This window comes from Eublepharis macularius, chromosome 14, assembly GCF_028583425.1.
Source record: "Eublepharis macularius isolate TG4126 chromosome 14, MPM_Emac_v1.0, whole genome shotgun sequence".
Lineage (NCBI taxonomy): Eukaryota > Metazoa > Chordata > Lepidosauria > Squamata > Eublepharidae > Eublepharis > Eublepharis macularius.
In genome coordinates, this window is record NC_072803.1 from 44518092 (window position 1) to 44536832 (window position 18741).

At 42.7% G+C, this 18741-nt stretch overlaps 1 protein-coding gene across 1 annotated transcript in view; it reads left to right on the plus strand.

The window, feature by feature from the left end:
- Window positions 1–18741, plus strand: part of FKBP15 (FKBP prolyl isomerase family member 15) — a 40960-nt gene that overhangs the window by 518 nt on the left and 21701 nt on the right. Inside the window, exons 2-14 of the mRNA XM_054998321.1 lie at window positions 3603–3712; window positions 5104–5197; window positions 7130–7199; window positions 7685–7759; window positions 9622–9720; window positions 10969–11118; window positions 11815–11883; window positions 13318–13461; window positions 13571–13713; window positions 15603–15651; window positions 16234–16353; window positions 17278–17374; window positions 18535–18638. Coding sequence (XP_054854296.1) covers window positions 3603–3712; window positions 5104–5197; window positions 7130–7199; window positions 7685–7759; window positions 9622–9720; window positions 10969–11118; window positions 11815–11883; window positions 13318–13461; window positions 13571–13713; window positions 15603–15651; window positions 16234–16353; window positions 17278–17374; window positions 18535–18638 — 1324 coding nt within the window. The remainder of the gene's footprint in view (window positions 1–3602; window positions 3713–5103; window positions 5198–7129; window positions 7200–7684; window positions 7760–9621; window positions 9721–10968; window positions 11119–11814; window positions 11884–13317; window positions 13462–13570; window positions 13714–15602; window positions 15652–16233; window positions 16354–17277; window positions 17375–18534; window positions 18639–18741) is intronic.

An 18741-nucleotide genomic window follows, 5' to 3' on the forward strand; every position in this document is an offset into this window, starting at 1 on the left:
CATACCTCTTCAAGGAACCCAAACCTCCCATTCTGTGAAATAAAAGGGGCTTTCCTAGCCTGCGGATTGGGTTGACCACACTTGCTGGCTTTTCAGCTTCTGAACGTGTTGGGGCGCATTTGCAGAGTGTCTTCTCCACTCAGCTAACCTATTAAAAACATCTACGATGGGGTTTCATATAAGTTATCTTGGTGTAGTTGGCTAGTATTGCCCTTATATTGCACTTAATAGTATAGTTAAGTTAAAATGTATTGAGATACCTACTTCTGTACATTCCCATTATGAAGGGGCTTAAGGTGGTTTAATGAATTTTACAGCTGGGGGACTTGATGCTAAGAGAAGAGTGGCTTACCTGTGGTCACATAGTAAGAATAATATTTATTCTTTGTGTAGCACTGAGACCAACCCAGATCATAATTCATTCTCTTAGGCTTTCCACCAATCGTTTATGTGGAATAAAGTGCTTCACAGGTTACAGGGTGTGATTGCCTAGTTGGGCTTTTCAGTCCATGAGTGTGAAGTGTGTGCTTTGCTCTCAGACACTGATAGAGATAATGTTTAGTATTTACATAGCACTTTCAGTGTTAACAGTGTTTTGTGATAATCTTTTAAAATATCCCTATAATGTAAGTCAGAATTATTAGTCTAATTTTCTTTGTGGCTTTGTGTTTCTACAATTTATGAAGCCAAAAGTTTTTTGCTTTGACTTCCAAATAGTTGTTCTTGGGTTACATGACAGAGCAGGGGCTTTCTGTGAAACATAAAGAAAGAGAAGTTCAATGGTGATGGTGGGGAGAGTTTGGATGGGGATCTGGATACTGCCTGTGAGGCATTGAGCAAGTTGTGTTTTTATAATCTCTAGTCCCAAAATGGGAATATTAATCCCTTCCGTCTCAGATTATTGTGAAGGTGATACAAGCGGATGCAATTGCGTCGAAGAGCCTTTGTTGTGTCTGTTCAAATGTCCCTGTTGCCTTAAAACTTGATTGGTTGGGTGGAGATGAATTGTCTGGACTCTGAGTAACTGCTGCAAGGACCAGATGAGCTAAATAAATCAGGAGGTCAGATTGTGCAATAGAGAGGTTGGGTTGGGAAGGGGGTGATAGTCCATTGATTAGACTAGGATTGCAGGAATAGTTTACCTCTGACTGAAAGGGTAAAAGCACTGTGCTGTCAGCCCTGGTCTTACCAAGATCATTTCTTCAAAAGGGGAAGCTACAAAAATCCCTGAGTTTGCTTCTGTGTTGCAAAAGATGTCTGAGACAATCAGGAAAAGTCTTGAGGCATCTTAAAGCCTATTGTACTAAATGTACCATGTGTGTTTGTGAGATAGAGTGCGCTTCATCGCTTGCATGATCCTCAGTGGTAGATATGCATGTATGTATGCATGCATACAAACACGTGTTTCTGCATGTTGCACACAAGTGTGCATGTGAAGTTCTTTCCTAGCCCTCATACCAGAGATCATTTAACTAAAGAAGCCCAGAGAGCAGGATCTGTTGGAATGCTTGTGTGTTCTCTGTGTTGGGACTGAAGTTCAGACTGCTTTGATTCTGTTACTCCCCCGCCCCCAAGTGAAGCAGGCAAGGCACGTGAGGGCCATGTGATGGAGTGACCGGTGAGTCTGCTACCAGAGCTTTACTGTGTCATGGCTAGATGCCTCTCCTGACCCAGTTTTCCAGGAGGAAAACGCTTGAGCCTTAACCCCCCTTTTTCTTTCTCATTCTGTGAGCCCCTCAAATGCACATTCAGCAGTTGTTAGTTTCTCTCTAGCAAAAATCTAAAGGAGGGCCACTTGGAGTTTGCAGGAGAGCCTTTTCTGTTCACAAGGTCATGCAGCCCTTGCAGAGATTGGTGTTTGTGCAAATATGAGATTGCCTTTGGACATCCAAGCTGCTATTTAGTTGCTAATACTCCAGCATGGGAAGGGATTGTGAGGGGGGGGGGGTTACGCTTGAGATAACTGAAATGAAGCTTGGATTGATAGGACTGGTAAGAAAAACATCCAGCAAGGTGGGAGCTCCTGGGCGGCAATGTCAAACCTATGGCGGACAGAATATCTTTGGCAGGCAACCCATGGGTTTGTTCTTTCTCTGGTGGTGCTTTTTTGATTGTTTGAGTTGGGGTGGCTCAGTGTTTAGATTTCTAGAATATTTTTGATTGCACTTTAGTATAGAGCAATACCGTATTGGGCTCATCATTTAGCGTCTCAGAATGTAGCATGGAAAGAGAAGGGTTTTCAGCTTTGTTAAAGCTTACTTTTATTTTAGCTAATTTCTGTGAAACTCCCCAAATGTTACAATTCAGAAATTGTTTTTACTTTCCGTTTCTAGAAGAAAGGTTTTTGTCTTCTTTAAAGTGAATAATTATTTTGGAGTTCCAGATGGGTAGCCATGTTAGTCTGTGGCAGCAGACTAAAACATGAGTCCAGTGCCACCTTAAAGACTAACAGCATTTATTTCAACATAAGCTTTTATTAGTCACTTTATATATATGATGAAATAAGCTCACACTCACAAATTCTGATTTACTTTGGAATAAAATGTTAGCATTTATGGTTCCACCGGGCTTCTGTTTTAAAAAGATCAACAAAACGTTTCCTAATTTGTAGTTTTAATAGTAACATAGATGTAATATTTGTGTACCAGGTATGAATCCAGTAATATGTTTTAAGCTGTTCTGCACTGCAGTTTTGTTTTATCTATTGATTATGTTTTTATCCTGCCTATCTGCTAAGGATTTCAGGGCAGTGTATGTGATGATGCACGTGTACACATTTTTTCCTTGCAACAATCTGATGATGTAGGTTAGGCTGAGATAGACTTGTTTAAGGCATCCAGTGAAGAGGAGAGGGGTTTTGGTCCTTGGTACCCCTGAAGAACAGTGTTTTCGAAAAAGAGCCAGTGTGCTGTATTCATCTAGTTCACTTTTATTTGGCCCTTTCTTCAAGGAGCTCAGTGCATTGTATATGGTTTTCTCCATCTCATTTTATTCTCACAGCAACCTCGTGGTTGGACTATGAGTGCATGAGTTGTCCAAGGTCTCTTGGTGAGTTTCATGGCATTGTAGGGATCCTAGCCCGTAACCATTATCCTAAACTGTTTAGAGCGCTGGAGGGACACAAATCCCCACTAAGCTATATTTCTCACTATATGAAGGGAGCTTGACTCTCAAAAGCTTGTTGGTCTTTAGTGTGCTGCTGGACTCAAATCTTGCTCTTCTACTGCATACCAACATGGCTACCCACCTGGAGCTATGGTTCTCACTGTGTTTCTCTGTCTCAGCCTATCCTATTTTACAAGAGTTGTTTGCAGAACAAAATGGGGTGGGGGGGAGAGAAAATATCTGTACACTGAGATTCTTGAAGGAAAGGTGGGATAAAAATGCAACAGGCAGAAAAATGTCCTGTCAATCTCCCCTCCCTGCCCCCTGGAAAGAGGAGCACAGGATTTAATATCATAATTCCTGAGCTGCATGAAAGCCTGCAGTGGATCTAGTCAGCTACATCTCCCATTGAAACTTTAGCATGGTTGTACTGCCTGTCTTGTTTGTTTCTAAGAAAGCTATGACATCAAGTGAATAATGTCTTTCTCTTCATACAGAGCCAGGTTGGCCTCTCTCTTTGGACTGGATCAAACGGTCACAGGCACAGGGAATGAATTTTTTCAGTACACAGCACCCAAACAGCCTAAAAAGGGCCAACCAGTTACTGGTGAGTTAACTGCCTACACAGGTGCTAAACAGCTTGTTCCAAAATTTCTCGTTCCTTTTTTTGGTGCTTGATGCACAGCTGTAGCAGAGGCTCATGAATAAGTATCTAGCTATGGTTAAAGATGGGGCAGAAGGGAAATTTGTCCCCATAGTTACTCCTCCAGGAGTCAATTATATCAAACAAATGCTTGAGAAACATTGGGAAGAATTTTATGGAATGGTGACTGTACCAGTTGCATCATACAGATGTTTAATTCCAAGCTTTTTACTTTTAAATGTAAGTTTTTGTATGACCACAATGACATTTACATGCTGGGAAGAATCCAGAAAAAACCTGCTAGTTCTGAATTCCATTCTGCTGCTTAATGAGGATTGGAAAGAGCTGTCAAAAAAACAGAAGTCCAGGCACTTGGGGCTGGTGTCAAAGATCAGCATGGAGGGGCATCTGCCAAAGCCTGCAGCTGGTGAAGGAGCTAACACTAGCGAGAAAGGTTTGGTCCGTCTGCTGCCACCAGGAATGAGAAATTGACTAAGAAGTTTCTGCAGCAGTCTCATGCTAGGAGAGATGCCTGGATCAGTCAGACATAAAGAAGCAAAAGAGAGTCATACTCCATCCTCTCTTGCAGGAGGGTTGCATGTGCAGAAGAGGATGGCCTGCTTAGTGAGGAGCATCTTTCCCAGGAATCTGGAAAACCTGAAGGCAGCCCTATAGATACGTGCTTATCTGTAGCCTGGAGTGAATGTGTAGAAATGCTAGATTCTTTCTGGTCTTTGCAACTATAGGAGAATCTCATGTTTGGAAGCTTCCTCAAGTTAAACAAGCAAAAGAACTCTTTGCACACAACATTAGTACATTTGGTGGGGAAGCAAGGACCACTTGGCGGGGAGGGCAGACTAAAAATCCACTATAATAAATAAATAAACAAACGTGCATACATACATATGTACATATGTATGTATATATATGTGTGTGTGTGTGTGTGTATACACACACACACAAACATATACATGACAATATATATATTGTCTTTGACAGTTTCCAGATTAGAAAGGATTCAGACATACAGCCTTCTGCCTGTAGTCTGCAGTAGTACAGTCCAGATTGTTTTATGAAAAATTCTGTAGTTTGCAAGTCAAAGAAGCATGTGTGTATGCTTGCTTGTTTCTAAGATTTATATCTTGCCTTTCAATCAAATGATTCTCAAGCCAGTTTACAAACAGATTAAATACAACAAACACACATCCCTCCGTAGTAGCCTTTGGACTTCTGGCTAGTGGCCTTCCCCCCTCATGAATGCAGTCCTCAGGGAACTTGGACTATTATGTACCAACACTTGGTGGGAGATGCTAACTGTGAGCTGAAGTGTTTACACATTTCTTTGTGTGCTTCAGCTGCTGGTCCACCATCGCAGAAGTCGCCTACTCCCACTCCTGCTTCAGGAGCACCATCTGTCTTCATTGCTACAGCTGTTCATGCATATCGGTTGTAAGTACCATAGCAGTGGGAGCCACAGTGGCTTTTTGTTGCCCAAATTCTCTAGTTTACACAAATAACAGGCTTAATACCCAGTGAAGAACAACACAACAGTGATCGCACCAGGTATTCACTGCTCAAGATGTATCGAGAGAAACAAACAAAAAGTCCCGTCTAGGTCTTCCCTGGGTTATGCAAGAAGAGAACACACTACCGGGCCACGGATCCCTGAAGAAGTCCTAATGAAAGCTGCCGTCAACCGGGCACAGTTAGGATCGCAGGTGGCTTTTTGCGGTGGGAGTGGGGGCTCCGGCTGAAGACAAGTAGATTGCATCTAAAAAACGGAGGAGAATTCCGGAGCACCCCTCCTTACCTTGTTACCCACGGAGCACATACCCGACCTAAAAGCAAAAAGGAAACAACGGAGTGGACTTTCCCACTTGCATAAAGAGAAAGACGGGACTTTTTGCAGTCCCATTGGACGTTTGGAAAGGATTCTTGAAAGCATATTTATTTGTATAGAAACTTATGCTGCTGAATGGCACAGGAAAAGGTTGTCTGTTGCATGTTTGTAGCACTAGCACTTTGAATACACCTTCTTATGAATTTTGAAAAAGGGTTTATTGTATGACTATAGCTTTAAGAGTTTCTTGTTTCTCTCGATACATCTTGAGCAGTGAATGCCCGGGTGCAATCACTGTTGTGTTGCAAATTCTCTAGTTTGGCATCTTCTTCCTTGCCAGTGCTTTGACCCTACATAAGCACTGCTTGGTCTGACCTAGTTGATTCTGCTCAGAAAAAGGATCACAATGGAAGCGACACCAAAAAAATAGCCTAGAACAATGAGGATGAGGAATGGGACATGTCTAAGTGACGAAATCCCTGATTTGTCTTCAGAAACTGACAGGTTCAATCCTTGGCACTTCCTGTAAAAGGATTTCTGATACCTGGTATTGGGAGGAAAGATCTCTTATTGCCTGAAACCTGGAGTGTCATTGGCAATATGAGTAGCAATACTGAGCTAGATAGCATAGAGGTCCAACTCTATAATGCAGTTTTGTGTGTTTATCCACTTCACATTAAATGGATTGGGTTTTAGATACAACACTTTCCAAAGTAAAAATCTTGTGTAATGCAGAAACTGAAGAACAAAATGTATCATAAGGTATTGTGTAGGGCCTGTAGGGAATCTTCTTTGTTGCTTACACTTCATTTTGAGTTCTGCCCTGGGATTGCTTGAATGGTCTTGCTGGGTGAGGTTTGGCATCCATCAAGTGCAGTTTTGGGATGGAGTTTGCTGCAAGATGTGGTGATGTGTGTTTGCTTGGATTAAAAAAGGGGTTATAGATGATCGTTCATGGAGAGTAGATCTCTTAATGTTTAATTCACAGAGAATAAATCTGTGAGAGAATTTGCCAGGGAATCAACCAGGATAACTGAATTGAACCCTCCATAAACATCTGAGTAATGGTTATCAAGGACAAACAAGGAATGAGTACCTGTGTGCCCTGTTTGTTTCCAGAAACATCTGCCTGGTCACAGATGAATCAGGATGTTTTAGGGACCCTTGGCTTGATCCAGTGAGACGTGATGGCATCTCACTAGAGATACCAGGGTGCTCCCTGGGAGCTTTGGAGCCAGATTAGGGGTGGAAGGGACATTGCACAATGTGTATCATGGTCAAGTGAAACATCAGCTGACATCTCATCTGGGTTTTCACCTGGCCATGACATTGACATGTCATGCAGTGTCACTTCCACCACCACCACCCCATACTGTCCTCCCACTGGCCCCAGAAGCAAGAACAGGTGGAAGGGCTCAGCAGCAGGAGAGGGCCCACCCAAAGCAGACAAATGGCATGCCTGCAGCTTGCTAATGTAGGTGCCAAGCTCATTTTGGAAGCCACTACATAACCAGGTGTTTTTTTTTTTTTTTACAATTCAGTGTAAATGGGCAATATGTGAAACAAGGAAAATATGGAGCAGCTGTAGTGGGGAGCCACCCTACCAAGGAGGTAAGAAATGATCCAGTGTATCACACTAACATTTCCTTTTACATGTTTGCTGCATGCTCGTGGTTGCCTATCCATTTCACTGAGTGCCATCTTCCCAACTTCTTTTATTTGAAAGAAGAAAAACTTCACTCTTCTTTCCCCATACCATGCATAATTTTATAAACCTTTCTCATGTTCATCTCTTCCCTTCCCCTGCCGTGACTCATAGGGAAGGTGCTCCAGTCCCTTCAAAACTTTGGTTGCCCTTTTTCCAGCTCTGAGATACCTTTTTCAGCAGCGGTTTCCCAGAGCTGTATGATATAGTTTGGTTCTGAGTGCTGGTTGTATGATTACCATGATAGCACTGCTTAGCATTATGATACTAGAAGCAGCCTCTTGTGTTCAGGTTACTGTATCAGTTGTGGATGCTTTTTGAATGTCCAGCCCACTGGTTTCTGTTCACTTTCCCTCTTCTTTTCTCCTTTCCATCTGTTATGGAAATCCAGTACAGAATCCTTCTTTACATCAGTCAGCAGCAGCAGGTCACAGCAGCCAGGATCCATTCAGGGTTTGTACTCACGGTAAGCCTTAGTACTCAGAACTAGCCATTGAGTTGGATCCTGTGGATCCCTGCCAACTGTGGGACTTCTCTGTGGGTCAAGGAACCTTCTGCTGCTAAAAGAGGCTGTTGTGGCAGCAGAGCATTGCTGTTGGCAGAATAGATCTGTGGGTTCCATTCTGTTATGTTTTTTCCTCAACGAACCATTAAGCATTTATAATTCATCGTAGACCGACTATGCAAAAGTGTTTCCTTTTGCCTCTTAATTTTTTATAATTATCTTTCCTTTTCTTGATCCAAACCAGGCTCACAAGACAGTTTTTGAGAGTAAAAGTAAAACATTCAAACTCATAAAGCCAAAATGTTAGAACTATATGCTACAGAATAATGGAAACAATATATACAAAAAGAACCTTCACTTGCTGTGTGTTATTTTAAAATTCTTGGAATATGTTTTTTGTAGGTATAGATCAGTTTCATCATGCATAGTTTTTTCCCCTTAAAGCAGTGATGCTCAGTTTGCAGCTTGTGGAGAGCCACTTTCACAATTACTGTCAACCAAAAAAGCCGCATTTACTTCCATCCCTAGCATGAGACCTGTACCTCAAGCTTGAGCTTACCCATTCCTTCCAGCAGTGGCTGTGTTAAGGTGGGAACCACCTGCTGACCATATGCCTCACCAGACAATGGCCTGGCCCACCTTCCTGGCCTTGCCCACCTTCCTGGCACATGGGGCAGGTGCTGCATTGTGGAACAATGCTCAGAAAAGCAATGCTCAGAAAAGCTCCCAGACCAGTAAATGAGTATCACTGCCTGAAGGGTAACTGAAGTAGTCTGCTGCAGCATAAATAAACAGGAGACTTGTGGCAATTTGAAGGCTAACAGGGTTTTACTCTGGCTTAAGCTTTCATGGATGAGAGCCTGCTTCACTGAGTGTGTACAGTTAGTCCTCGCAAGGCAGACACACAATTATGAAAATCAAGTTGTTAATAGTGGGGTCAAAGGGGGCTATGAAATGCAGGAAGTAGAGAGTGAGAAGTAATTAGATGCAAAATGGAATGAATAAAAGTTCACACACAATTCACAGTAGTAGTATTTGTTTGTTTGTTCGTTTGTTTCAACTTCTATTCCATCCTCCCCGCACAGGCAGGCTCAGGGCGTATTACAGTCTGTAAAGCATTTCAATACAACTTATGTATAACAATTTAAAACAACAATATCAACAATATAATAAATATTTAAAAAATACAAAAGGCAGCACAGAAATAATCAAACTACCACCCACCATCACTTAAAAATGAATTAAAAAGTTTAGATGGTGGATGCTTCAAGTAGGGAGGGACTCGTTCTCATCTATTTGGCTGGTGGGGGCTCAGCTCAACCTCAACCTCAACCATATGCCTGGCGGAACAGCTCCGTCTTACAGGCCCAGCGGAAGGATAACAAAAGATGGTAATGCAATTCTGCTAGTTTTGTTAAACCGGTTAACACCTGCAATGACTGAGGAATCTCAGGTCCTTAGGAAATAGCAGCCTTTCAACTTTTTTCATAAGTTTTTTTTAAAAGCCACCAGCAAGATGCATAGATGATAAAACTCAGTTGCTTGAGCAGAATTGGCATGGTGTAGCAGTTAGAGTGTTGGACTAAGATCTGGGAGACCCAAGTTCAAATCTCCATTTTGTCATGGAAGCTGACTGAGTGACCTTGGGCCAGTCACACACACACACACACACAGCCTAACCTACCTCAGGATTGTTGTGGGGAGAAATGGAGGAGAGGAGAATGACGCTAAGCCACTTTGAGCCCCCACTAGGAAGGAAGATGGTATAAATGAAGTTACATAAATAAATAAAAATGTTGGTGGCTTGCTTCTTCCATTCACAGGTGCAACCCAACAACTACAGTACGTTTTATGATGAACAAAGACAGAATTGGTCCGTCATGTTTGAGTCAGAAAAGGCAGCTGTGGACTTCAGCAAGCAGGTGAGTGATATGTGTTTCTTGGGGTGGGGGGAGGTTTCCTGGTGAAAATCTCTGATTCCCAGTACTCAAATATGTACACGCAAACCACTGAACACATTTATCTGGTCAGTTCTTTGACTTCTCAAGTGAATTTCCATTGCCCTGGAATAGCAGAGTTCCTGTGTTTGTGTCCATTTTTAAAAAACAACTAACTCATTCTTTGCTCAAAAGCAACAAATGCTTCTCATATCTTGGAGTAAGAACTATTTCCCACTGTGTGGAGTAGAAGAAGGGAAGTAGAGTTGAATTCAACTTCTGCCAAATCTGGGACAAGTTGTTAGTGAAGCAAAGATGTGTACTGTGAGGCAAAGGTCAGGCCCAGGAAAATCAGGGCAGGAGTAAGATGGAGGCAGTGGAGTGGTTTGAGTGGACTGAGAAGATGCAAAAGACTAAGTCAGTCAGATGTGGCTCTTTCATTCCCAGTGCATTTTGGCTGTCCTCATTAGGAGCATTAATTCAGCTGTTTACTAAGGCACAAATTTTTATTTCCTTCTAGTGTGTCATATATAGAATTTGATCCATAAATAGCTGCAGTTAGAGTCAGTTCTCTAGGTATGGCATATTAGATAGAAATAGAAATTTAAATCATAATTTCATCTTTTCTACTTTACTTCATTCCTATTTGTTGCTGTGCCCCCTCCCCCTTTCTGTTCAAGGGACAAGAAAAGCTGCAGTGTCCCCTTGCTGCTCAGATAAGAGTGCAGGGCTCACATAGAAGCTTTCATAATAGCCAAGCCTTCATTTTATGTGACTTATTCTTGATCTGTTGCTGTCCAGTTGTCATCTTCGATCATCTGGCTGGTTTCCCTATAGTTCTCTGCTTTGCCCAGAGCTTGGTGTTGGTATCCTGGCTGAATCCCTGTCTGTGCCACTTCAGGCTCTGGATTAGAACCCACTGTGGGTTGAAGGCCTGATAGGCAAAAGGAAATGATTAGTTACTTTATTTTGAGGAGCATGATGGAACATGCAACGTGGGACTGTCATGTCATCTGGCAGCTCTCCAGGATAAGAAACATTTTTTTTAAAAAACTGAATTTTGCAGGGCAGCAGATTTAACACCAAATTATGTTTTCTGTTTCTCCCTTTAATTGAAAGCCCCCTCCGACCTTCCCCCCACAGTGTACGAGCTCAGTCCTTGGCTAGTTTGGGTTGTGGCAGCTGCTGTGGACCAGTAATACTAAAGAAATTTGTTTTTTTTCCCTTTTGTAGCTATGCATTGCCAAATATAACAGCATTCCTTCCCCTGATTCAGTGCTGCATCAGGATCTGATTCTTGGAGAAGGTCAAGGTGTGGAAATAGGAGACTCCTTGGAGGTTGCCTTTACGGGTTGGCTGTTCCAGAACTGCGGACTAGGACAGGTGAAAGAGGAAGAGGGCCAATGCTTCATTTCAGTTGGTATTCGAGGGATGATTTAGCTTCGCAACAACCTTTGGGGAAAGGTTCACTTGAAAGAGAATGCATTACCCAAGTTAGCTTGCTGGAAATTTGAACAATCTAGCTCTCTCCCACAAAAACCTGATGCTCTCTAGCAGTTTCAGCACACTGGATATGAGCTTCTGCTCAGGGATTCTAAAGTGTACATTGTATCTCTTGCATCCAGTGGACTGCAAGTAAAACAGTTAAATGTTTTCAGCTGTGAGGACTGGGATTCATGTCCCATTTCAGTTATCAGCTCACTTGGCTGCAAGTTTGTTCCCCAGGTCAAGACACTTGCTGCCAAGTTTTAAGTCACCAGGTAAAAAAATTATTTTCCCAGACATTTTGGGTGGGATCTTTTTAAACTGGAAATGCTGGAGATTAGATCTTGGACTGTCTGCGTGCAAAGCTGTGTGCCACTTAATATTTCCATAGGGATAAGATGCTGAGCTTTAGTCCCCAGTCTAACATAAAAGGCACAGTGACCCCTGAGAGTCCATTATGGTCCCTGTCTAAATACTGTGCAGTGGTGTGATTTCAATATGATTTATTAAAGCTTAAGTAGCAATATATGATACTGTTGGCTCCATGTTAAATAATTTTAATTGTCATACTCCATTGTCCTTCACTAAAAACAGGTGTTTGACTCAAATGTTAACAAAGACAAGCTTCTGCGTCTGAAACTGGGCTCCGGCAAAGTCATAAAGGTAAATATCCTAGCACAGTCACGGCATGACTTTTCCCCTCATTCTCTTTTCTTAACTATTAGTATAACAGCAGTTGCTTTGATAAAGCCAGAAATGAAATAAAATGTCTGAGCCCAACCTCCTATTCTGATCATTGTAAAACTTAGAGGTCCCACCCCTGGAAGACCTGCTTGATCCTTTCCAAATGGCTTTTAGATGGCAATTGAAAAAAAGCACTGTTATGGAAAATCGTTTGCCTTACAGCTTTTAATTGGAACTGCTATCATGTTTTTATTAGGCTACATTAGCTTTTTGATTTTAAGTGTCCCTGGTTTCTCTCTTCCTTTGCTGAATTTTATTAGAGTTGTGGTTTTGAAAACAAATTTCCTCAGGTCTGTGGAAAAAGGTGGAGTTTAAATATTTGTATAAATAAGTATATCCCTCCAGAATGTCAGATGGGGAGTTGTCATGCCATGGATAAGAATTGGGCACGAGGACCATTTTCACCAGTTTTTGGCAGTGGCTCTTGGTGCATATATGGTAGAGATCCTGCCTTCTCCCATATGACCCTACCCATCTACTCTAGTCATTTTCGGAAGCCCTGCTTCAGGTGCCCCCACCATCTGAGGCTGGGGGAGTGGCAACCTGAAAAGGGGCCTTCTTGGTTGTGATGGCAAAACATTTGAACTCCTTTCCCAGGGAAATTTGTCAGTTTCCCTCTACTGGAGTCTTCCACCAGAGGGTGCAGACATTTTTGTTTAGTGTAACCCCAATAACTGTTATTGGCCCTCCTCCCTAGTTGTTTGTGTGCTTATGTTTTTATTGATTTCATATATACTTTGTTTTAAATGCTATTTTAATCTTTTGATGTTTGCTGCCTTGGGAACCCTATTTGAGTGGCATAGAAACATTATAAATAAATAATAAATGAATAAATCCCCTTGCCATGTTACTTCATTTTTAAAGTTTGTATATATGTGTTAAATGCTTGCCAGACTCTTTTGCAAAACCGTGCTATCCATCCCTCATCAGTATTCCAAGTAAAAATATCTAGGGTAGAGTCATGAGATCTACCTGCCCCACTTGCTGGTCTGATTGCCTTTCCTTTATTTTATTTGGAATTTATATCCTATTTTTCTCTTCATTAGGAACTCAAAGCAGCTTACAGCATTCTCCTTCTCTTCTGTTTTGTCCTCAAACAGCCCTGTGAGGTGGCTAGGCTGAGAAAGTAACTGGTCCAAGGTCACCCAGTGAGCTTCCGTTGCAGAGCAGGGATTTGTACCTGGGTCCCACATCCTAATCCGACATTCTAACCCCTATGCTGCCTTGGTTCCTCAGGAGTAAAAGAGAGGTTGGGATTGTTATGGTCTAGTAAATGTGTTCTGACACTTCTTGTTCAGATTGTTCCAAACTTTGTGTTTGTGCGTGTGTGGTTCTGTGTTTTTGGACCCAAAGGGCTGGGAAGAAGGGATGATGGGCATGAAGAAAGGAGGAAGGCGTTTTTTCCTTGTTCCACCAGCATTGGCTTATGGGCCACAGGGAGTAGCCAATCGCATTCCTCCAGACTCAACACTTGCCTTTGAAGTAGAAGTCAAGCGGGTGAGTAGCTCATCCCAAACATGTAGACCTTGTGGGATTTATTGAGAAGCTAGATGTGTTATTGGCCAGGTAATAAATCTACTTGGCATATGACTTTCACTCCCTTTAGGTGAGGCTTGTGAAGGATTCAGGCTCCAATGGACAGAACCTAGGCCCCAGAGATTCTCTTTTGCCTTCCCCTGGACCAAGCCAGGAAAACCTCTGCACAGATCCTGCAGGATTGCTTCCCTCAACGCTACCTCCAAAACCAGGGTGAGAAAACCAGGTGTTGAAGAACTTAAAACAAAACTATCTTACTATGTTGCAAATACACTGTTACCTCTGTGCTAGAATTTGGCATTGCTAATAATGTCTATCTGGATCAGACCAAATGATCCTCTGATCCATTGTTCTGTTTCCAGGCAGCCAGATGCCACTAGGCCCCTCACCAACAGAGCATAAAGGCAACAGCATGACTCTGCCTCTGCCCCAGCCACTCAGTGGGGGACACTGCCTCTGCACTCGGAGGTTCCATTTAGCTTTTATGCCAGTTGCTATCAACAGATTTCTCTGGCATGAATTTGTCTAACTTCAGAGTTGTGGCTGCAGTTACTCTGTCTGTTCTAAAGAGTGGTTATATATGTAGCCTCTTTGAGAATATCTTTGCCCAAGGCAGGGGGATCTGCTGATTTTTGGAAATTGTGGGATATCTCTTTGGTTTTAAAAGCAGCCAGTGGGCCAGTGTAGATATAATTCTGCCTATCCTTAACCATGGCATGCTCCTTTCTCTTTCTTGCATGACTGGCTCTCATCACCTGCTTCAGCCTTGGGTTTGCTTTTAACAAGTGTTCTAGCTTGCTTGAAATACTGATGGCATTCAGATTTCACAATGAACAGTAGCTTATGCAACACAGTGCTTAATTCAGAAAACATAAGTAACAAATCCCGTGTTTGTGTATATCCAGTTTTGTCTGTTTGTAACTGACCTTCATGTCAGTAGGGAAGTTGTCCTTCCTAGTTTGATGTAGTGGTCAAGAGCGGTAGAACTCTGATCTGGAGAGCCAAGTTTGATTCTCCACTCCTCCACTTGAAGCCAGCCTAGTGACTTTGGGTCAGTCACAGCACTCCCAGAGCTCTCTCTGCCCCACCCACCTCACAGGGTAATTGTCATGAAGATAACACACTTAAACCACTCTGAGCAGGCGTTAAGTTGTCCTGAAGGGCAGTGTATAAATTTAATGTATTATTGTTGTTATTGCCACCCCAGTGGCTAGGCAGCTGCAAGGGACAATGAATTCAGACATTGCAACAAACCACAATTAGCCAAATTAGCTAACAAACATAGTTTGAAATTCTGGTTTTGTGCCAGTTAACGACCTCAGTTTATTTAGCCAGTTGCCTTCTGACTTCACAACTAACCAAAGTTTGATCAAATCATGGTTTATCATAATGTCTCAGTGCAGCCAGTATTTCAAGCAAATTTTAAAACTCATTTGGAACAAACCTAAAGAAGTTGATAATGAAAGAGAGCAGATCATGCAGGGAAGGGGAGGAATATGTGATTGCACAAAGTTACTGGTCAAGGGTGAATTCTTTTTAGTTTAACCATCGTTAACATCAGTGTTAATATAATTAACTAAAGTTAAACATGAGGACAGGAAAGTGTGAGTAGTAGGGGGCTTTGGGATGAACACTCAATCCTGCATCCTGTCTGTTGGTGATCCCTTAACATGGTTCAGGAAGCACATAAGTACCACTCGGCTGGATCAGACCAATGTCCAGCAATCCTGTTTCCCACATCAGCTGGTCAGACCCCAGAAAGGCCTCAAGAAGGGGCCTTGCTGCTACCCCCTGCCAGTTGGCCCAGAGGTATATTGCCTTCCGAGGTGGAGGCCCCAAGGTTGGATCTGTCCTCCGTGAACTGTCTACTTTGACAGACAGCAGCTGTCACCCATCTCAGGGAAGAAAGTCCTTCAAGCTAGTTACATGAATAGTCAGTTTTTCTGCATCATATCCTGTATCGTCATCTTGACGAAGGGCAAATGGGTTCCACTGGAGATCCATATGTTTAATTGGGTAATGTTTAAGTTTAACAAGCGTTTTAAGAGCTGTAGAATACTTCTGCCATGGATGGAAGTGTTAAGCTCCTTTCTGTCTTTCAGGGAACCTGCAGTGCGGGTGAAATCAAACTCCATCAGTGAACAACTAGCAGTAAGTCCCTAGCTCAGCCAGACCTCTATATTTGAGATATTTGATGTAGGGGGTTTAACCAAAACACATGAAGTCAAGAACCGAGAATATGAATGACACAGTAATCTCGGTTAAGGTTGCACTCTGCAAAAGCAAGTAGGATGGGGAGACAAGACTAGCAATTGTTTAAGGAATCTAGATTACTTCTTTCTGCATTTTTTTTGTTATAAAAAGCACTCTTGGGAGGGTAAAATAACAATACAAATGTGATTTTGCAAACATATAAAAGCAGTGTTGCTTTTTGATAGCTGAATCCCCTGTGGTCATACACCTTGATTTCACCATCAGTGAAGCACTTGTAATAATGGGAATCCCTAGAAGAAATTAGCAAGAGAAAGTAATACTGTTGTGACATAGGGATGCTGCCTTTTGAAGTCTCAATATACTAATTATCAGTAGTATGAATATTCACATCCATCAGTGGAAAGCAAGCTTGCTGCATCCTGTGAAAAGAGAATGATGTCCTGTCCTGCCACACAATAACCATTTGGCTTTGGAAGAGTAAGCAGTGGACCAGTTGTAACCTTGTTTCCTTTTCCCCAGAATCCCGATGTAGCGAAAGCAAAGCTGATTTCACGGATGGCAAAGATGGGGCAGCCCATGCTGCCTTTCCTTGCAGGCACAGCTCCAGCTCAGCTTGATTCAAGTGATTCAGAGATGGAGGTGGGTTTGTTTGAGAGGTTATGTGGGGCTGCTGCTGACAAGTTGCTGAGACCAAAGAGCTGATGCGGTGGCATTCAAAACAGGATGCAGGGCTAAAGCAGTGGCTCAGATAGAAGCCCATGGTGGGATGCTCCTGCATGTCTTTCTGCCTTTAAGTGAGATTTAAAACAAAACATTTCTGATTCTACCAGATCATTAAGGATGGGACAAGCTTAGGGACCCTCACTTATAGCAACCTGTAATGATGAGTTGCTTTTTAAGCCCTGCTAGGTCACTGTTCCTAACATGGTCCTATATCAAATTAGCTGTTCCACAAGCAGAAAGCTTGTCTTGCACACAGTTCAGACAGGTTGCTGGTCGCAACCCGAAGTCAGCACTGTACTTTTGAGTTCCCTAATGTAACAGGAAATGAGGCATCTGCGCCTTCTTCCGCCAATCCTCTCTCCCAACACATCTGAAATATTACTTGTTTGAGCATTTGGGGGTGGATGGTAGGAGATGGTAAAAGGGTTAGGCAAAGAACATGCTATGGCTATCTTGTCTTCCACTACACCAGAATGAAAAATCTAGTTTAAACTCTGCAGTGAGAACTGGCAACCAGACTGTTCATGGGACCAAGTTCTCTTGTTAGCAGGGTTTGCTTCTTTTTCTCACTCATCTCATCTTACTTATTTGCTTCACTGCATTTCTCACTGAGTCTCAACACAGATTACAAATACAACAGACAATTCTGCCAGACAGTATATGATGTCCAATAAACGATACAATAGGACTAGGATTACTAAATTAAAAAAACAAACAAAAACCCTGTGTAAGGCACAATAACCTAATGCAGAGAGGAGATTGCAGAACCAGAAGACAGTGCAGTAAAAGCAAGATGATACCTACAATGAACATTTTGGTTTGGTTTTGCTCTTTCCCTAGGACCCAAATTCCTTGCGAGGAGCAGCAGCACAGCCAGCAGCATCCTCCCCCTTGAAGCCATCCCCTCAAACAAGCCTGCCTCAGATGATGGCACAAGGTAAAGAGCCAGGAGGGTTCAGGGCTGCATGTTCTTCTTGGGGCAAACCTCAACTAGCTGCTTGCTAAAGTCTTGCATTATGAAAGAAGCAGCCGATGAGTTAATACTCCCCAGAGCACCAATGATCTGGTGGGCATGGGTTGTCTGTCATCTTTCCCTCCATAATATCTTAAAGCGTGTGCGTGCGCGCGCGCATGTGCGTGTGTTTGTGCGAGTGCGCACATGCATGTGTGCGCACTCTAGCAGAGGTCATTTGGAAGTTATCTTTTATGGACAGCACTTACCATAGTTGTACACCCTTCCTGTCTGTCCCCCATCACATTACCTCAATTAGGGTCTTGAATGTACCATGCTAAGAACATGGCAGATTCTCTTATGCAGTATACACATTACAAGGAGTAAAGCTGAACACTGTAATCTGCATAAATAAAGCAAATGTGCATCATCTATAATAATCCAGGTTTTGTCATGGGGGCTGGGAGGAACAAGGAGGTGAATCCTTCCTTTCTAATAATATGGAAATATTTATTAAGATATTTGTATGCCTCTTTTCTGCATGAAGTTGAGCTCAAGGCAGTTCACAAAACACGGTTCAGCACACACATTACAATCCTTAGAGTAATGTGATTGTGTATGTTTAGGTACCCTTCTGTCTTCTAAGATTGCCATAAGAATGTCTTCTTTACAGCCATAACATCTAGACGCTTGCTTTTTCTAAATACACATTTTGGAGGAAGCTGAATTCTGTACCTACTGCCTGGTGTAAAATTGAACTTCTTCTGAGCCTGTGGACTCTTACAGAATGGCAACATTACATGCAGCCCTTGCCCCTAGCTTCTACAGCGGTGCTACACTATCAGTGCCTGTTGTTGCTGCAGAGCATGTTGCAGTTATTACTTTTACTGGCTTGTACTGTCCCATTTGCCAGTTCTGTCATAGAAAATCTCTACATTTGGGGCTTGGGGGCAGTATGGTTTGTCCCAGGCTAGGAATGGTGGATGTGATTGATAGCAGTGGGCACAGTGTAGGCTGGTGTGAAGCTGCTGCACAGATATGGGATATGTGCAGAGAAAGGGGGGCTGGCACATTTAATCTGTACTAACAAGCACAGCCCATCTGCATGATGTTGACCAACATAAATGCCTCTGGTTTCTTCTTAGTGCCTCAGCCTGCTGTCTCGGGATTGCAAATGCCCTCTGGTGCCCTAATGCCTGCAGCCCTTCCGACACATTCAGCTGTTCCTGGAACAGCCCAGAGTTTTCAGGTATGGAGATGCTGGTTGCTGAAGCTGCTTTGTCAGAAGACAGGCTGCATTTCTTTCCACCTCACCCCAAAACATACTTTCAGACTTTCGGGGCATATTACCA